Source organism: Sminthopsis crassicaudata, chromosome 5, assembly GCF_048593235.1.
Source record: "Sminthopsis crassicaudata isolate SCR6 chromosome 5, ASM4859323v1, whole genome shotgun sequence".
Taxonomy (NCBI): domain Eukaryota; kingdom Metazoa; phylum Chordata; class Mammalia; order Dasyuromorphia; family Dasyuridae; genus Sminthopsis; species Sminthopsis crassicaudata.
The window spans coordinates 252,078,702-252,094,283 of NC_133621.1; the positions used below are offsets into that span (position 1 = coordinate 252,078,702).

Below are 15,582 nucleotides of genomic sequence, written 5' to 3' on the forward strand. Positions count from 1 at the left end.
ATTGATAGCTTCTATATGGATAGAGAGCAGACTTTAAGCCCTGAGGAGGCTAAAACAGACTGTCTCCAGAGGAATCCCCAAAGGGGGATATGATCTGCACCTCAATACACAAAATAGTCATAGAGGAAATAAAAAATGCTCTCACAAGAGAGCTAGAAGAGAAATGGAAAAAGGAAAGGGAAGCTTGGCAAGAGAGTCTGGAGAAGTCATCCCACACATTTAAAGACAGAGTGGATAAAGAAATCAAATCATTGAAAAACAAAATTAGCAAATTGGAAAAGGTAAACAACTCTAAGGAAAACAGAATTAGTGAGTTGGAAAAAGAAAATAGCTCTCTAAAAAAGAAAATTGGTGAAATGGAAAAAAAATTCCATAGAACAAAAAAACTCACTTAAAAATTCAATTGGACAATTACAAAAAGACATAAAAAAAGTGAGTGAAGAAAATACATCATTGAAAATCAGAATCGAACAAATAGAAGTCAATGACTCCAGGAGACACCAAGAATCAGTCAAGCAAAACCAGAAAAATGAAACAATGGAAAAGAATGTCAAGTACATCAAAGGATATGAACAGACAATTTTCAGATGATGAAATTAAAACTATTTCCACTCATATGAAAGAGTGTTCCAAATCACTATTGATCAGAGAAATGCAAATTAAGACAACTCTGAGGTATCATTACACACCTGTCAGATTGGCTAAAATGACAGGAACAAATAACGATGAATGTTGGAGGGGCTGTGGGAAAACTGGGACACTGATGCATTGTTGGTGGAGTTGTGAAAGAATCCAACCATTCTGGAGAGCAATCTGGAATTATGCCCAAAAAGTTATCAAAATGTGCATACCCTTTGACCCAGCCATACTACTACTGGGCTTATACCCCAAGGAACTACTAGAGAAGGGAAAGGGTCCTGTATGTGCCAAAATGTTTGTGGCAGCCCTTTTCATAGTGGCTAGAAGCTGGAAGATGAATGGATGTCCATCAATTGGAGAATGGTTGGGTAAACTATGGTATATGAATGTTATGGAATATTACTGTTCTATAAGAAATGACCAACAGGAGAAATACAGAGAGGCTTGGAGAGACTTACATCAACTGATGCTGAGTGAAACGAGCAGAACCAGAAGATCATTATACACTTCAACAATGATACTGTACGAGGATGTATGCTGATGGAAGTGGATTTCTTCAACATAGAGAAGAGCTAATCCAATTCCAATTGATTAATGATGGACAGAACCAGCTACATCCAGAAAAGGACTGGGAAATGAATGTAAACTGTTATTTTTACCTTCTGAATCCAATTCTTCCTGTGCAACAAAAAATTCGGTTCTACACACATATATTGTATCTAAATTATACTGTAATATATTTAACATATATAAGACTGCTTGCCATCAGGGGGAGGGGGTTGGGGGAGGAAGGGAAAAAATCTGAATAGAAGTAAGTGCAAGGGATAATGTTGTAAAAAATTACCCATGCATATGTACTGTCAAAAAATGTTATAATTATAAAATAAAATAAAAAATTAAAAAAAAAAAAAAAAAAAAAAAAAAAAAAAAGAATGTCAAGTACCTTCTTGGGAAGACAACAGACCTGGAAAATAGATCCAGGAGAGACAATATGAGAATAATCGGATTCCCTGAAAAATGTGAGGACACTATTTTCCAGGGAATTATCAAAGAGAACTGCCCAGACATTTTAGAAACGGAGGGTAAAATAGACATTGAAAAATACATCAATTACCTACTGAAAAGGACGCTAAAATCAAAACGCCAAGAAATATATTGGCCAAGTTCAAGAACCATCAGACAAAGGAAAAAAATATTGCAAGCTGCTAGAAAAAATATTGTGGGGAGGTACCCAGTGAGAGTGCATAATGGTGAAGTACACTCTAAAAGTATGTTGCCTGGTAGGAAATGAAGTGATGATAAACTTGGGCACTCTCAAAAATAGAAATTTGATTAAGAGCTCTTTGCTCTATCCTAGTCTAAGCTTAGAAAGACTAAGGATGTTGAGATGAAGATGGTGGTGGGAGTTCTTGAATGAGTTTAATGAATTTGAATTTTATTTTAGGGAACCATAGTGGGGCATTGAAAGGTTTTATTTAATGGGAGAATGAGAGGATTACAGCTGCTTTGGATTGGAGATGGATTGGAGGAAGGAAAAATGGGAAAGTCAAATCAGCCACCAGACTTTCAAGTCTTTATTCTTTGCCAGGCATTGTGGTAAGTCACATAGTCTGGGTCCTCAAGAATTCCACATTCTAATGGGAGAGACAATAGGCAAATAATATATATGATCTATACATAGCTAATGAAAGATAATCTCAGAGGGAAGATACTAGTAATAGGGAAGGAAAACCCTCCTGGAGAAGGTGGGATATGAACTGATTCCTGAAGGAAGCCAGGAAAACCAGAATAGAGAATAGGAGAAAAAATATTCTACGTAGGGGAAATGGTGAGTTCAAATGCTTGGAGGTGGGAATGGAATATCATATACAAGGAACATGAAAAAAGTATTGAATCCCATAATGTTAAAGTTAGTAATGGCATCCTTTCTACACAATTTGGTTCTAATTTCATTTTCTCATTATTATTTTGCCCAGATTGTGTTCTAGCTACACTGAACTACTTACTACCTGCTTTCCACAAGTCTTTGAGGTTTAATGCATTAATGCAGTCTTCCCTCCATGACTCTTTATCTCCAGATTTCAGAATTTTGTTGTTTTCTCTTTCTGGCTTAACCTAAGTCCCATCATCACCAATTCCACATGGGTGATCTAGTTCTCTATTGTCTCAAATTTTCCTAAAATCCATCTCCTTTGTCTCTCCTTTGCTTCCCTATCTCATACTAAACTTTATTTATAATTGTATCATATCCTGATAAGCAAACTCTTATCATAGCATTTTAGATATGGAAGGAACCACCCTCAGTAGCCATCTAGCCTAGTATGAACTAGTATGAAAAAGAATCCCCCTCCCATAACTAACTAGAAAAGGGTTCAACTTTCCTCTGGCTAAAGACTTCAAATAAATCTTACTACCTCTCAAGGCAGCCCATTTTTCCTATGGACTGCTCAGATTGTTAGAAAATTATTTCTTTTCCCCCAATAATAAGTATAAATTATCTTTCCTCCTCATTTCCTCACATTCTTCTTGGTTTTGCCTTTCCAGTCAAACAAAACAGTTTATTTTTCAAATACTTCAAAATAGCTTACAACTTCTTTCCCAACTCTTCTCTTTTTAAAAAATATCTTCAGTATGTGTGTCTCCTTTGTTGGAATGTAAATTATCTAGAAAATGGGAACTGTTTTTCACATAATAAATTCTTAATCCTCCTTGCTTTCCTCTTTTCTTCTTTTTTTCCTTCATCCTTCCTTCCCTCCTTTTCCTCCTTCCCTCCTTTCTTCCTTCCTTTCCTTACCTCTCTTTCTCCCTCCCTGCCTTCCCTCCTGCTTTTCCTCCTTAAGCTCTGGGCTAAACATATTCAGTTCCTTTAATTGAATCTTTTATGTCTTCAACTCCATGTTTTGATTTTCATCTTCTGGATTCTCTTTACTTTAATCAATGTTTTTCATGGATTTGGATAATCCAAACTCAATGATGGCACAACTGTGGTCTGACTAGGATAGAGTACAGTGGCACTCTTCCCTTCTTAGACTCTGAAGCTATGCCCTTTCTTCACACAGCCCCAGACAATGGTAATTTTTTTCATTGTTACAGGATATTGCTGAGTCCAGTTGTCACCTCCTTGTTGTCAGGGATCACATTTTACTTCTCTTTGCTTTCGCAGCAGCATCTAGCATGGCAATTTTGGATATTTAATAAACTTTAAAAAAAAGAACTGAATTAATCATGAATATTAGGTTGGGAAGAGTTGGACAAAAATGGACATGCATGTGAAGACAGCATGACTTCTAACAATTAAATATTTGTCTCTTTGTTTAGTAGTCACTCTGAAGGTTAGGGCTCTCCCTCTGAATCTTAAAAACACAGTGACAGACTTTTATGACATGAGGACATTCTGGCAATGACATCTGTCATCCCACTGAACACCAGATTTAATTCAGTTGATACAGCTGATTGCGTGAGCAACTTTTTTCCTCATCACTTCAAATGCCTCCTTCCTGAATCTGAGCAGAATGTCCTTTGCCAGGCAATTTTATTTCACTGAATTCTTTATAAATTTCAGGAAGAAAATTGATCCTGCTTAAATGAACTAATTAGGTGATTGAGGTATAGTTTTTCCAGGTCAAAATGTAGCTAGCAATTAAATTTCCTGTATATAATCTAGGGTTGAACTTGCTTTGGGATGGGTAGGGGAGGCTCAGCTCAGTAAGAATCCTAAGACTCAGCACTTAATTATAAGTCATTTTGTTGTTGTTCTGTTATTTTTTCAGTTATGTCTAACTCTTAGTGAGTTTGGAGTTTTTTTTGGCAAAGATACTAGAATAGTTTGCCATTTCTGTCTCTTCTTCATTTTACCTATGAGGAAACTAAGGCAAACAGGATGAAGTGACTTGTCAATGGTTACAGAGCTAAGTGTCTGAGATCAGACATTAGGACTTGAAATCAGGAACTCAGGAAAACAAATCTGTTGGACTCCGGGCCCAGCATTCTATCCACCACTATGCCAAAGCTGCTGTTGCTCCTCCTCCTCCTGCTCCTCCTCTATCCCTACCATCACCACTACCACCCCACCTTCCCCCAACCACTTTATTTTTTCAAATGCAAGCAAAGATAGTTTTCAACATTCACCTTTATCTTGTTATCCAATTTTTTCTCCCTTTCTCTCTATCTTCTCCCTCCCCAAGATGATAAACAATTTAACACAGGTTAAACATGTGCAATTCTTCTAAACATATTTCCATATTCATCATGCTTCTGCCAAAGCTTCTTAAAACTGTGCCTTGTGATCCCACATGTGGTCATATAGCTGAATGTAGGGATAATGGAATTATGAGTATTATCAGTTAATATTTGATTTGTATGCCTATTTTATATGCCTATATACCTGGAGTCATTTAAAATTTCTCAGTTCAAAAGGGGCCTCAAGTGGAAAAAGTTTAAGAAGCCCTGTACTATGCCACCCAGCTGCCCCCTCTGTGTGCCATTTTGCCTCTTCTAAATGGTTGTCGCCAGTTGTCCTAACTTCTATTTTGCCACTAGACTTGGATTTCTCTAGAGAAGAGTAAGGTCACTGACTTTTTACGTCTATGGCCCCGATGTCATTGATACTATTCAAGAATGAAGGAAGAACAGCAACAATAGCCTGTGCTCTTTTCTTTCCCTCCTCTTCCTTAGGTGGCATGGAAAGAGAGACTGGAAAGCTCTTAAAAGTGGGCACAAAGAAAAATTCATGCTAACCAATACAAATGTCAAAATTAAGCTTTTAAAGTAAGCCCATAGATATTTTCATAGAATAAAGCTAGAAGAAACCTTAATATTTTCCCTAAAACTTTCCATTATCATTTCTTCCAAATTTCAAACTGCCATCCTGCTAATCATTCAGGCTTGTAATCACCACATTATTTTCAACTCCTCACTCTCCATAACCCATGTCCAATCGGTTGCCAAATCTTGGCTTCTTCTACCTTTGTATCTTACTGTTTGTGCTAATTTTGGCCTAACAAGAAAACATGGGTGCTCCATTAGCATCACATCATCAAATTGAGAAGTTCTGAATGCTGTGAATAAGTTAACTTACTTTGGCAATATACTTTCCTGGGATGTCCATATTGATAATGGGATTGACACATGATTTGCCAGAGCTTGCTCAGTGTTTGGGAGGATCTGAAGGAAAATGTAGATGAGGAGAGGTATTGTACTGGAGGTCTATAGAGCTGTTAGGCTGACTTCATTGTTGTAGGCTTGTGAAACCTGGACAGTGTGCCAGCGCCATTCCAGAAAACTGAATCTCTTTCATTTGAATTGTCTTTGAAAGATTCTGAAGATCACTCAGTAGGATAAGATGCTAGACAATGAGGTACTTTCTTTAACTAAACTACTGTGGTGAGCACAACTCTGTTGTGCTGGCCACATCATTTGAATGCCAAGTGTATCTTTGCCAAAAAGGATACAGCTCACACAGGCACTCACATGGTAGAACAAAAAAAAATGCGATTATAAGGAAACTCTCAAGGTCTCTCTTAAGAACTTTAGAATTGATTGCATGACATGAGAGATACACTGGTGCAGGACCACTTAGCAAGGGGTGTTCTTATCAGAGATGGTATTCTATAAGCAAAACAGAATTGGAACAGATCAGAAGAAACTCATGATGCACAAAGTTAGAGAATGACCCATGGCAGAGCATTCTGAGCTCATATTGGTATGCTTAGACAAATTCAGACAGACTATAACTTAGCTCTAACATAGTACTGCCATTTTGGTCCTTTTCGAGAATGAAGGACAACAAGCAATCAAACAACCATTTACACAGCCACCACCTTGATTTAGGATCACATCCTCTTTTGCTTAGATTATCATTATTATTATTATAATTATTGAAATTCATTTTTTTCTTTTTGCTGAGGCAATTGGGGTTAAGTTACTTGCCCATGGTCACACAGTTAGGAAATATTAAGTGTCTGAGGCCAGATTTGAACTCAGGTCCTCCTGACTTCAGGAGATGCTCTATCTCCTGTATCATCTAGCTGCTCCTTTTTTGCTTAGATGATTGCAATAGTCTCCAAATTAAGATAACCTTCCTTCCTCAAGGCTTAAAGCACTCCAGCCCATCCTGCTTTCAAAGTAATTGTCTTTAAGTGAATTCCTCTTTGCCCTTTTGATAAAATATTAACTCATTTATTTAGCTTTTCACATGCTGCCCAATCTGGCCCCACCAGTCTTTTCAGTTTTATTACATATTGCTTTCTCTAGAGCATTTTGTAAAATAGCCAAACTTTAGATGTGGGAAGGACCTCCCTGAGCAGCCATCTGGCCCAATTGATACCTGAAAAGGAATCCTCACCATAACATATATCCATGCCAAAAGACTCAAATAGGGAAGAAACTATTATCTCCCAAGACAATTCATAATATTACAGACAGCTCAAATTGTTAGGAAATTTTTCTTTTTTTCCCCCTCTGATATTAAGTGTAATTTTTTTTTTCTGATTTTAATTCATTGTTCCTGGTTTTGCTCTCTGAATCAAACAGAACAGTTTTCATCTTCAAAGCCTTATCTCTGTCCCTCTATTTCTCATGGTAAACTTTGTCTCCCATTATTCAATATATATCATCTCTGTTCTAAATTGGTATAGTTATTTGTATAGCTATGAAGTTTTGGAGATCATAAAAAAGGAGTTTGTCTCCTCATATAAGTTTCCCTAGTTATACTTGATGAAGTTCTACTGTATAAATAAGAAGAATTTATATACTGCAATTATTTTAGGAGGTATGAATCCATTTTTTGGGTTAAGAAGAGATTGGCTTATCAGACAAGGTAGGTCCACCTCTGGGTAGAGCTAGCTAAATTTTTGCAGTTTGGAGTCTAGGCTGTCAAGAGAACTTTGTGAGGAAAATTCCCACTGGTGAGGTCAAAAGGGGCGTTCTTTATCCCAGTCTCCCCCTCTCATCCCCCACCTTTCCATGACATTGATACTACTGTTTCAGAAGGAAAAAAAAATGCATCCAACTGAGATCAGAAGTATGCCCCAGAGGATATAGTTCTGAAAATGTCATTGGAAGGAGAAAGAAACTTCACTGAACATGACTCTTCAGAGTAAGAGTGCTGGTTATAATTTCAGAAAATGAGATAACTTTTGGGGTTGCCTACCTAGCAGACATTATGCCTAAAGATGGCTTCATAAAATTTTTTCTAAGAGAAAAAGAAGCTTGGGGGTCACAGAATTGAGAGTTCTATTATTATTATCTTCTAAGTTTGAATATATTCTTTCTGTGGATGCTATATGTATTTGTGGAAGTGTATACCCTAGAGTTTGAGGGGAATGTTTTATAGTAACACTTTTTTCTGTATAGTATCTTAATAAAGGTCTTGACTAAAAGCTGGTTGATTATTCATAGGAAACACACTAGATATGGTCCATGAATTGTAACAGGAACAACTACTTCATATATTAATACATTCTTGATAGAGTGATGTATTATCCAATCATTCTGAAGAATTATTTGAAACTATACTCAAATGGTTATAAAATTGTGACTATTCTTTGCCCAACAAATACCACTACTAGATCTATATACTAAAGAAATCATAAAAAGGGGGAAAGGACCCACAGATACAAAATATTTATAGCAATTTTTCTTATTGTGACAAAGAATTGGAAATTAAGGGGATGTCCATCAATTGGGGAATGGATGAGCAAGTTAGGGTACATAAATGTAACGGAATATTATTGTTTTATAAGAAATGATAAGCAGGTAGATTTCAAAAAACCTTCAAAAAGCTGATGCTGAGTGTACTGAATAGAACCACATTATACACAGTAAAAGCAACATTGTATGATGATCAACTTTGATAGACTTATCTCTTCATAGCAATACAATAATCCAAGACAATTCTAAAAGATTTATGATGGAAACTGCCTTCCATACCCAGAGAAAGAACTATGGAGTCTGAAGACAGATTGAAACATACTATTTTTACTTTTTTCCCCTCTTTTTCACGGGTTTTGCTCTGATTCTTCTTTTACAATATGATTAATGAGGAAATATGTTTAATATGCTTGTACATGTATAACCTAAATCAGATTGTTTGTTATCTTGGGGAGAGGATAGGGGAGAGAGGGAATGAGAAAAAAAATTACAACTTAAAATCTTATAATAAGTGACTGTTGAAAACTATCTTTACATGTAATTGGAAAAAATAGAATGCTATTAAGCAGAAAATAAAAATTAAAAAAAAAAAAAAAAAGGAATAGCTACTCACAGTTATCACTAGATCCTGAAATAGTCCAAGTTAGGAAGGGATTGAAAGACATGTATGCTGCAGTAGAAAAGTTGAAGACCTTATAAATCATGGTGGTGGATTTATTAAAAAAAATATACTAATAATAGAAGCTGAAGACAAGAATTTTAGTAGAAGAAAAATTATTGGAAATAAAGTATAAAGGAAAGTAATAGGATTTATGTTCATGCAAGGCTTTGGATTAGCTGGCCTCAGAGGTTTCTTCAAACTTTAAGATTCAGAGAAAGGCACTAAACTATAAGTCAGGAAACTTAACCATTACTAACTAGTTGTGAGATTTTGAGAAGATAATTTAAATTAAGTTCATACAAGTTTCCTCATTTGAAAAATGATTTTAAAAACAGTTGCAAGGTTGATGTTAAAAACAGTTCAAAAAACTTTAAAATTGTTTTAACATGTAATTGTGGAAAATAAAATATTATTAATAAGTAAATAAATAGTGGATATAAAAAGCTTAAATTGAATAATATATCAAAGTGTCATATGTGTGTATGTGTGTGTGTGTGTGTGTGTGTGTGTGTGTGTGTGTGTGTGTGTGTGTTGTTTCAGTCATATCTGATTCTCAATGACCCTATTTGGGTGTTTTTTGTTTTTTTGACAAAGATACAGGAGTAGTTCATTATTTCCTTTTCCAGCTTATTTTACAGATAAGGAAACTGAAGTAAACAGGATTAAGTGATTTGCCCAGGGACACACAGCCATCAAGTGCCTGAAGTTACATTTGAACTTAAGTCTTCCTGACTCCAAATCCAGCCCTCTGTTCACCATACCACCTAGCTGGTCTGTCTTACTTGTACTTTATATAAACATTTAGTACTATAATGCATTCTAAATCAAACTCTGTGAAATAGTCATATTTACTGCACTCATATTTTTGAATGAGATGAGAAGAGCAGACTAGGATAAACTCTGAGATTTGGGATGGACCTGACAATAGAAGCAGAGCAGACATAGTCCCAATAAAAATCATATTGAAAGACCTTAGGGAAGTGGTAAGAGTCAAACAATACCCAATTTCCATAGAAGGAAGGAGGGATTTGCAGTCTGTGATCAAGGCTTATTGAGAAAAGGATTAAGAACCCTACATTTCACCTTTCAACACACCCATACTTCCATTCAAGAAGGATGGGAAATTGGGAAATACAGGTTAGTTCAGTATCTAAGGGAGATTAACAAAATCATATTAGCTTTCCACTCTGTATTTCCAGACCTATATACCATTCTGGGCCAGATTCCCAAGTGCTAAGTGGTTCAGTGTATTGGATCTGAAGGATGCATTCTGGAGCTGCCCTTTAGAGGAGAGTAATAGAAAACTCTTTGCTTTCCAATGGGAAGATCCAGAGACTGGAAGGAGTTCCCAAATTTGCTTGGTTGGATCCTTGAAAATTGCATAAGAGATTTTCAACCAGTAATGGGAACTTGGGTGTTACAGTATGTAAATGATCTACTAATAGTATCTAGGGAGGAAAGAGGACTTGTAAATAGAAAGGGTAAAGAACTGGTCCACCATACATTAGTCAGAGAGGTACTGGAAAACATTCTGGCTCCCAGGAATGTAGCAGTAATACATGTAAAGGGACATCAAATGGGAAATTCTTTTGAGGCAGGAGGAAATAGATTAGCAGATGAGGAGGCCAAGAGAGATGGAGTCCAGAAGGTTACTCACATAATGGCCTTGATACCTGTACTTCCCCTTAGTCCTCCCTCTCCCAGTTTTACCCAGAAGGAAAAAGAGAAGGCCTCAACTCTCAGAGCAGTTGAGAACTTGGAATGATGATACCTCTTACCTGACAGCAGAGAGGTACAATCAAAGCAAGTATAAGGCAGGTCTTTCAGCAACTGTACCAGGGCAATCATTGGGATATCCAAAACCTGTGGGATGCTGTACTAACAAGGTATGTTTCCCCTGGCCTGGCAACTGGTGGATGGCTGCCTTATTTGTCAAAGGACTAACAAGGCTGCTTAATACCAGGTCCTGAAAGAGGGACGACCTCCAGGAATCAGACCATTCCAAAGCATCCAGGTGGATTTTACTGGGCTGTCACTAGTGGGTCGCCTCAAGTATTTGCTGGTCATAGTGAACCATCTGGCCTCATGGATAGAGGCATTCTCCTCAGCTCGAGCAACTTAGAGAACAAATTATTCCAAGATATGGAGTGGTGGAGAGGATAGACTTGGATCAGGGAACATATTTTTCGGCATAAATATTGCAGAATCTGATTAGGGCCTTAGACATCACTTGGGATCTCCACACCCTTTGGCACCCTCCCTCTTATGGACAAGTTGAAAGAATGAATCAAGAAATAAAATGGCAACTGACTAAATTATCTTTAGAGACCCAACTACCTGGGACTAAATGCCTTCTTCTCGCTCCAGCCAGAATCAGAACCAAGCCATGTAGAGATATTGGGCTTTCATCTTTTGAATTATTGTATGGTCATCTTTTCAGGCTTATCATATGGGAAACTGGGAACCTATTTTAGAGACAGAGGATTTATTTCTTAAGAGATATATTAAATCACTTGTACAACATTTACAAGAACTACAATGAAAAGGGTTAAGGTTAGGGCAAGTTTTGAAGCTGGGAAATAGTGTATGTGAATGGACTTATTCTAGAACAGACCTGAAGCCAAAGATTAGTTGTACAGAAATGCCTAAATATTGGTGAGACATGGGGAGGAATCCCCAATTAAAATGTGGGGAGGATTGGAAAACTTGCACCTTGGATGCTGTCCCAGAAACAGGAGGAGAACGAGGATATTGCTATTGACAGATTACTACAGCTGAGTGTAATGAAATAGAGTAGGATGTATTAAGTTGCATAAAGGAGAATAAGAGGAAAAGGAACATATACAGCAGGTACAATTATCAATGGGGCTGGTACAATGCTCCGCCAGGGATACCTGGGAAATGTGGGGCTCTATTCCCCACATTTTGGAGTACCTCCAACCTAACAGATCAATGGCCAGTTGCCAGTTGTAGCTGGAAAAAAAAGCAAGGTTTATGGAAATGTCAGCATATCATCTTTGTGGGGAGAAGTCCCCTAGGTATGAGAGACAATATTATTCTTTTACAAGGAATAGTTCAAACATATTTTCTTTTTCTTTTTTAATTTTTATTGAAGCTTTTTTTATTTTCTTTTTTAATTTTTTAAATTAATTTTTATAATTATAACATTTTCTTTGACAGTACATATTCATAGGTAATTTTTTTTTATTACAACATTATCCGTTGTACTCCCTTCTGTTCCAAATTTTTCCCCTCCTTCTCTCCACCTCCTCCCCTAGATGGCAGGCATTCCCATACATATTAAATATTTTATAGTATATCCTAGGTACAATATATATGTGCAGAACCGAATTTTGTTGTTGTTGTTGCAAAGGAAGGATTGTATTCGCAAGGTAAAAATGATCTGGGAAGAGAAACAAAACAAAACAAAACAAAACAATGCTCACAGTTTATACTCATTTCCCAGTGTTCCTTTTCTGGATGTAGGTGATTCTGTCCATCATTGATCAATTGGAATTGGATTAGCTCTTCTCTATGTTGAAGAAATCCACTTCCATCAGAACACATCCTCATACATTATCATTGTTGAAGTGTATAATGATCTTCTGGTTCTGCTCGTTTCACTTAGCACCAGTTCATGTAAGTCTCTCCAAGCCTCTCTGTATTCCTCCTGTTGGTCATTTCTTACAGAACAATAATATTCCATAACATTCATATACCATAATTTATCCAACCATTCTCCAATTGATGGACATCCATTCATTTTCCAGTTTCTAGCTATGAAAGGGCTGCCACAAACATTTTGGCACATACAGGTCCCTTTCCCTTCTTTAGTATTTCCTTGGGATATAAGCCCAGGAGTAGCACTGCTGGGTCAAAGGGTATGCACATTTCAATAACTTTTTGGGCATAATTCCAGATTGCTCTCCAGAATGGTTGGATTCTTTCACAACTCCACCAACAATGCATCAGTGTCCCAGTTTTCCCACATCCCCTTCAACATTCATCATTATTTGTTCCTGTCATCTTAGCCAATCTGACAGGTGTGTAGTGATATCTCAGAGTTGTCTTAATTTGCATTTCTCTGATCAGTAGTGATTTGGAACACTCTTTCATATGAGTGGAAATAGTTTCAATTTCATCATCTGAAAATTGTTCATATCCTTTGACCATTTATCAATTGGGGAATGGCTTGATTTCTTACAAATTAAAGTCAATTCTCTGTATATTTTGGAAATGAGGCCTTTATCAGAATCTTTAACTGTAAAAATGTTTTCCCAATTTGTTACTTCCCTTCTAATCTTGTTTGCATTAGTTTTGTTTGTGCAGAAACTTTTTAATTTGGTGTAATCAAAATTTTCTATTTTGTGATCAATAATGATCTCTAGTTCTCCCTTGGATACAAACTCCTTCCTCCTCCACAAGTCTGAGAGGTAAACTATCCCATGTTCCTCCAACTTATTTATGATTTCGTTCTTTATGCCTAAATCTTGGACCCATTTTGATCTTATCTTAGTATGTGGTGTTAAATGTGGGTCCATGCCTAGTTTCTGCCATACTAATTTCCAGTTTTCCCAGCAGTTTTTGTCAAATAATGAATTCTTATCCCAAAAGTTGGGATGTTTGGGTTTGTCAAACACTAGATTGCTATTTTTATTCACTATCTTGCCCTGTGAACCTAACCTATTCCACTGATCAACTAGTCTATTTCTTAGCTAATACCAAATGGTTTTGGTGACTGCTGCTTTATAATATAGTTCTAGATCAGGTACAGCTAGGTCACCTTCATTTAATTTTTTTTTTCATTACTTCCCTTGAAATTCTCGACCTTTTGTTGTTCCATATGAATTCTGTTGTTATTTTTTCTAGGTCATTAAAATAGTCAAATATATTTTCAAGGCAACAATCTGTTCTAAAGGGCCACTATTGGATCTTTGGCTTAACTGCCTTTACTCACCTACCTCTTAATTGAAAAGGGATATGCTATATTGGTTTAATAAGGCCAACTTTTTTCTTTCTTCCTGAACAGGCAGACAAATATTTAGGGATTCAGTTGTATGATAATTTGGAAAGAGGGAAATGGAGTTTAGACATCTCTATTACCCAGACTGGAGATGCAAATGGTTGGGGTGGCACCTGATTCCCAGAAAGAATAGTTAAAGAGTATGGGCCAGCCACCTGGTCTCAACATGGAAATTGAGGATATAGTACCTCAATATATATGTTGAACAGGATAATTAGACTTCAAGCAGTTGTAGAGATTATCACCAATCAGACAGCTAAAGCACTAGTTCTTTTGGCTGACCAAGCTATTCAAACCAGAGAGGCTGTTTTACAGTATAAACTAGTGCTGGATTATTTGTTGGCTGAAGAAGGGGGGAAGGGTTTGTGCAAAACTAAATTTATCAGCGTGTTGTATAAGGATTGATGACAATGAACATTAGGAAACTTGCTCATGTTGATGTACAGATGTAGACCTCACCGTTCAATACTTCCTGATAGTCCTAGTTTGGGGGAAGCTGGTGGAAGCAGCTTCTTTGGTTTGGTCTTATAGATCTTAGTGGTGTTACATTACTCCTTACCTGCATACCTTGTTTGATCCGATTGATAACTAGATTGATAACTAGAATAGTCCAAAACTCATTATACCACAACATGATTTAGTTGGAAGAGAAAGTTGAAGGATCTGTTAGATTGATGGTGTTAAAAGGACAAGGGTGGGAGCAAGTGGCCCAAGAAGACTGACAGGAGCCAGAAGAGGATGAAAAATTGGATAGGGAATGTGAAATTTTTACAAAAATTTGAAGAGATCTCAGTGTACAAATAAGAGGGGGGACTGAATGAGATGAGGTGAGACCTTTCAAAACAGTTGTAAAAGTTGAGTAAGGCTTCATCTGCTTCAGAGTTGGAGTATGCCTGAAGGTCTTTGAGCATTGACTCAAGGGCATACTTAAGTCCCTTTCCTGGTGTACTCACATGAGATCATTTTCTCCCTATTTCAATCAAATATGGGCAACTATGTACTTATTGGTCAAGCTCAATTTCTTGGGTAGTTCCTCAGTTTAGAATGTAAGACCCTCAGGCAATGAGGATGATGGTCAGTGAGTGGTAGGAGGGGTATTTGCATTAAGGATATTTAAAGTGTCAAACCTGTCTGAAAAGGTTCCTCTTCCTTTCCATTGCTTGCTGGAATACCAGTAGAAACTAGAGATGATGGTTAAGCAGGTTAAAATTTACTTGTTGAACCACCTGAGACTGTGAGTCACTATTTTAATGTTGGTTTATGTGGGAAAAACTATAAAAGCTTTTGTGGGGGAAAAGCCATTATATGAAATCACTAATGACATTAACATTATGTTCCGGCATCCCCTCTCTTCCTGTCCACCTTCCCAACATTGCCACATCAAAAAAAAAATTTTTTTTTCTTAATACTTTTTATAAGGATGGAAATAAAATCTATATTTAGACCTTTAGGTAAGATTATTTTAGAAGATTTATTATTTACTTGTTTGGACCCATGAGGCTTTAGGGCCTGTAAGAGAGAAGTAATAAACCTGTGATTTCATTGGTAGAAGTAATTCTCAGAAACAAAACTCCCTCTTCAATGTACCTTACTATCCACTTTGTATCTT

General features: G+C 36.8%; 1 protein-coding gene across 1 annotated transcript in view; it reads left to right on the forward strand.

The window, feature by feature from the left end:
• The window catches only part of LOC141543968 (uncharacterized), a 277,613-nt gene extending 268,706 nt beyond the window's left edge, over positions 1-8,907 (forward strand). Inside the window, exon 4 of the mRNA XM_074269624.1 lies at positions 2,084-8,907. Coding sequence (XP_074125725.1) covers positions 2,084-2,093 — 10 coding nt within the window. The 3' untranslated portion in view covers positions 2,094-8,907. The remainder of the gene's footprint in view (positions 1-2,083) is intronic.
• The last annotated feature ends 6,675 nt before the right edge of the window (positions 8,908-15,582 follow it).